We start from the raw sequence: 5,413 nt of genomic DNA, 5'->3' as shown, positions 1-5,413 counted from the left end.
TAGTGACTTTAAAAAGTAGAGCTTTCAAAAGTAACAAATTAAATAAATATTTGAGTTAGTGCAATGGTGCTCTTAAAAATACATGTTTTACGCCCTATAATTTAAGAGGTATAACAAATTGAACCATTTAATTTCATAACTATAAATTAAACATTGGAATTTAAAAAGAAACAAAGTATCGCCTATAGTTTCAAAAAAATAACAAATTAAATATATATATATTTTTTTTTGTGTTAGTGCAATGGTACTCTTAAAAAATATGTTTTGCACCCTATAAGTTAAGATGTATGAAAAATCGAACCATGTAATTTCATAACTAACAAATTAAACATTGGAATTTAAAAAGAAACAAAGTATAGCTTATAGTTTCAAAAATAACAAATTAAATATTTGAGTTAGTGCAATGGTGCTCTTAAAAAATATGTTTTGCACCCTATAAGTTAAGAGGTATGAAAAATCGAACCATGTAATTTCAAAACTAATAAATTAAACATTGGAATTTATAAATAAATAAAAAAGAAAAAAGAAAAAGAAAGTATAGCCTATAGTTTCAAAAGTAACATGAGTTATAGAATTGTGCTCATAAAAAAATATGTTTTGCACCATATAAAGTTAAGAGGTATAACAAATTGAAACATGTAATTTCATAACTAATAAATTAAACATTGGAATTTTAAAAGAAACAAAGTATAGCCTATAGTTTCAAAAGTAACATAGTTAAATAATGGTGCTCATAAAAAAATATATGTTTTACATACACCCTGTAAGTTAAGAGATATAACAAATTGAACCATGTAATTTCATAACTAATAAATTAAACATTGAAATTTAAAAAGAAACAAAGTATAGTATACAGTCTCTTCATGCTGGAATAAATTGTTTAATCATATTGAATACTGTTTACATGCTTTTTCTTTTTTTGGGTCAAGTGACCAGAAAAGAAATGATTTTATTCACCGCCATCCACATTTTTTTTTGGGAAATCCACGTCATCGTCGGAAGACAAAGAAACAGAGCAGTAGAGGACTCCAAATTGGAAATTGAGCTAGTAGAGGAGGCATTGGACTTTGAGCTCTCTATCTTCGTCTTCTTCTTTGTATCATGCAAATGGACCTTGTGGAATTTCAAATCCCGACGACGCCAGTACCCATTCTTGCAAAGTCGGCATTGCTTAGAATCCTTGCAATGAAAGCAATGGATGTTTAGTTTAGTTAGATTTGCTACTACAACTTTGTTTATAAGGCATGTCGGGTGTTCAGAGTTTTGGTCGGAGTCGAACTAAAGTATTTTGGATGAATAAGGATTCCTAATTTAGGTCGGATTATTTAACATGGACCGGGTCTATATATTCAAAGCCTAGTAGGTTTTGCTTTTGTCTCAAGTTTAGTGGATCGAACAACCTAGTGATAATATTCAAGGTCTCCAACATAATGTTACTTTGAATATGCCATGACCCATGCTTGTGCTAGGGCTGTCCACGGTTCGAGTCTAATTGGGTTTGGGCTCAATCTACATCTGACCCGAACTGATCAGGTAGAGCTACCATCAACCTGTTGCTGACCGGAAGGATGATAGGATCGGGCCGGTTGAAGCTTCAACGAAAGTTGGCCAAATCAGTTAGGGTTGAAAATTTGAAAATGGTGAGAATCCACCTATGAAAAGATGAAAAATAGCTGAAATCCGATAAGAACTAGCGAGACTCCCATAAATAAAATCTCTTCCATGATACCAGGCTTATAGAACATGAGGCAAGAGGCTAATTGAAGGATCAATTTGGTATGTGCAGTTGGGTTGAAGGATGAGAAATTTGAAAGAGTTTGTTCTATAGATTGGGATTCTCCACCAAATTATGATGTCTACTTTGATGATGATGATATAGGAGTGAGTACTTCAATACATATTAAAGAAACCATTCAACAGAATAATATGCAAGTCCCAAGAGTGTCCTTTTGGATATGGAAGGCTTGCATAGGCACGTTGATTTGAATAATCCACTAGTGCTTGGTGAAATTTGCAAGAGAAAAAAATTTATTGGAGATGGACACTTTCACTTGGATAGATGTGAATTTTTGTTATAAGTAATAAAACTTCATTGAAAAGGTGAATAAATCATACAAAGGAACCAAAGCACACAGGGAAGGAAACAACATCTAAAACTATGGTGCATGGAAAGTACAACCAGCAGAGAACCACATCTCAAGAAGCAGAAATAATTATTCAAATTTCTTCTTCCCCTCTTCTTGTAGCCAAAATTTACAATGAAAAAAAAAATTCTATTACAATAATATACAATATTTTGAAAATGAATAATAAAGAAAAAATTCTATGCATAAATGCTTTTCAAAAAAGAAGGTCTGCCGACAATAAATTAAAATACATAAGAACAAGAATATAGTAAAGTACAAACTACAAATGAAAACACTAAAAAAACCAATAGAGTTGCATAGAACTCTAATACTGTTTTTTATATATAATAAAACTTCATTGAATGAAAATAATCAATTACAAAGAGCAAAAGCACACAGGAAGTGTGTTGAGGTAAACATGAAAACAAACAAAATATTGTGCCAAAGACACAAAACACCAAAGCAAGTTTTTGTGTATGAACATATCCACTAACCAGAACAACCATGTTTAGTTAATTTCTAAGAAAATAATTAAGCTGAGGAAAGGAAAAGAATTTTGCTGGTGACAGAAACTTACCCGTGTGTAAGAGTACTTTGTTGGAGGCACAACTTGGGTCGTTGAAGAGTGAGAGAAAGGATAATTTTTCTGTTCTCAATTTATTTTGCTGAAGGACTATTAATATACAGACACTGCAGTATACCATCCTGATCCAGTAGTCTTGTGTTCTGGTAGGACAATCCAAATTTTGTTCAAATTTATACTAAACCGAGCAATAAGTAATCCAATAAAAAACCATTTTTTAATTGAATAATTAAAATGATAACTAATGCCTTTTGCATCAATGTTAGACAGAACTCAAATTGAATTACCCTATTCTCAATCTATTGGTGCAATGAAAATAATTCATTAAAAACATAAGAATGAAGAGAACCTATAGATCGTAGCAATTAAAATGAAGAGTGCAATTCAATAAAATAGAAAAAATAAAGATTGAGAAATTGAGGCTGGGCCTTTATTGTAGCATAACTTCGCTTCAAACTACACAAGCACATCTTAAGACAAATAGTTTTGCATACATTCACTAGCTTATTTGATGCACTTCAGATATACCAAAGTGGGGAACAAAAGAAGGAAAGAGATTGGCCGGAGTAAAGTGGCTTAATTGTGGCATTTTCCATGCTAAACACGCCCATGTCAAACCCTCCACCATTATATGTACAATGAAAAACGAGTAAATCATCATCTATAACATAGATACAATTAGGTTTGATTCCATTGAGGCTCAATGCAGTCAATGACAATGATGAACTGTCACCCACAAACAATGCTTGATCACCCAAGCTATCAACCTTCACCCATTTGTATTTAAATTTACTTCCCTATTGAGTACATCTTTTTAACCTTTTAACTTTGAACCCAATTGTCACATAGAGGTTTTCATTTTCATTGAAGCCTTTGTCATCAGATTCATCCGTAGGGTCCTCATCTTCAACATTAACTTCAGAGTCTTCATCACTGGATTCATTTTCACTGTAGTCGGACTCAGAGGACTCATTTACCTTTGAATAAAAATGACCTCCTCGAAAGCGTCTAATCAACAAAAGGTCTCCTGATGATTCAACAACTTACTTTTAGATATGCGTTTGGATGTATATACGTACTGACTCTTTCTAGAGAAGGCACAAAAGCTTTAGCCCTTGGCTTTTTGTTATCATCAATGTGACAAACAGCAAGTCCACCATGATGACCTACAGCATAAAATTTACCTTTGTAAGATGCAATGTCAGCAAAGCTCCTTTGAGAACTTTCTATATCCGTCCAAGCTTTGTATCCTGGTCTAGTGAATGCCAATTGCTGATGTTCACCATAGATTACCATGAGAATGCAATCACAATTGCAGTTGCAGCCATAGTTCCAAGGCCTCTTTGAAAAAACAGCCTTCTTAAGAAACATTCCACAAAGCTCTTTAGGCGTGAGCTCGAAGTCATACTAACAGCAAAAGGTAGCTTGGGATGGAAGACATAATATATGTTTAGACAACGGATGCAAGAGGTTAATTTGCAAATCAGTTCCTATAGTGAGCAACCATCCAAAAGATGTTCCAAAGCATCTTCTTCCAGCAACCTGTGGCAGCTTGAAATCATAAGCTATAGTATCTCGTAATTTGAAGAAGCTACATCTCTCATTTTGCTCGTTATTGCTGTTATCACTTTGTTCATTCCGCACAGCAAGCATAAGCCATAAGCCAAGGACAAATAGGAGGTAATGGGAATTCCTCCGGTGAATTTAGGAGCGAGTGCCATGACTTGCATACAGCACCTGAAATGATGATATCATCATGAAATAGTCGATTCTATTCGAAAGAAGACATCACATGGAATATCAGCCCACTTTGACATCTCAATATATTGGTTTACTTGGAATACTGCAAAACAATTATAAACAAAACAAAAGTTAAGAATTGACATGATACTTATGTAATCCGAAATAACTTCAAAACATAAAAAGTCAAGGATAATGGTTTTAAAGAATAATATTAGACATGTAATGTTCTTAATATGAATCGAACACGAATGTCTATGAAGACGGATTTCCAAGTATCAAAGTATACTAGTGCAGAAATTCAATTATTATTAGACTACAATCTGTACAAGTTCACGTAATCATAATTGTATTAAGATCACAATTAAGAAAGGTCATTACTTTTATGTTAGTTTCGCCAAATCAAAAGTAACAGTTGGATTAGAACATTCTGGTTGGAGGGACTGCTCTCAATTATCAAAGCAAGACACTTTTTTTTAATAGTAGTAAACTAGATTGTAGGACCATTCAAACAACAAAATCTTTCAAAGAATAGAACTTGTACAAGTTCATGTAATCATAATTGAATTAAGATCACAATTAAGAAAGGTCATTACTTTAAACAATTAGATTAAAAGTAACATTCTGGACTGCTGTCAATTATCAAAGCAAGACACTTTTCTTTTTTTTCTTTTTCTTTTTTTTGTATTTTAATAGTAGAAATTCTTAACTCCTAGGCTCCTATATAGCAGAATCTAGATGACAGGACTATTCAAACAACAAAATCATTCAAAGAATAGAGCTTGCATAGAACTCTGATAAAATAATTCAAATAATATTGTTCCCACTAACCAAAATCAAGAATGTTTGGTTTCTATGAAATAAAACATGTTTGTGTTTTATATTTTATAGATGTCAAGTGTTCAAATTCTGGTTGGACTTGGAATATAGAAATATAAAAGAAAAATCCAAAAACAAGAATTCC

The 5,413-nt window shown here is 32.6% G+C and overlaps 1 protein-coding gene across 1 annotated transcript; it reads right to left on the bottom strand.

Annotated features, from left to right (window-relative positions):
• Positions 1-3,227: 3,227 nt before the first annotated feature.
• On the bottom strand, positions 3,228-4,362 carry LOC115984545 (putative F-box protein At5g55150). The gene is made up of 4 exons (XM_031107581.1): positions 4,252-4,362; positions 3,793-4,116; positions 3,529-3,686; positions 3,228-3,435 (listed from the first exon to the last, which is right to left on the bottom strand). The coding sequence occupies exons 1-4, from the start codon at positions 4,360-4,362 to the stop codon at positions 3,228-3,230; spliced, it is 801 nt and encodes a 266-aa protein (XP_030963441.1).
• Between the last annotated feature and the right edge of the window lie 1,051 nt (positions 4,363-5,413).

The sequence above is a fragment of the Quercus lobata genome, chromosome 4 (assembly GCF_001633185.2).
Source record: "Quercus lobata isolate SW786 chromosome 4, ValleyOak3.0 Primary Assembly, whole genome shotgun sequence".
NCBI classification, from domain to species: Eukaryota; Viridiplantae; Streptophyta; class Magnoliopsida; order Fagales; family Fagaceae; genus Quercus; species Quercus lobata.
The sequence above is the reverse complement of the archived record's forward strand: the minus strand, read 5'-3'. Positions and strand labels throughout refer to the sequence as shown.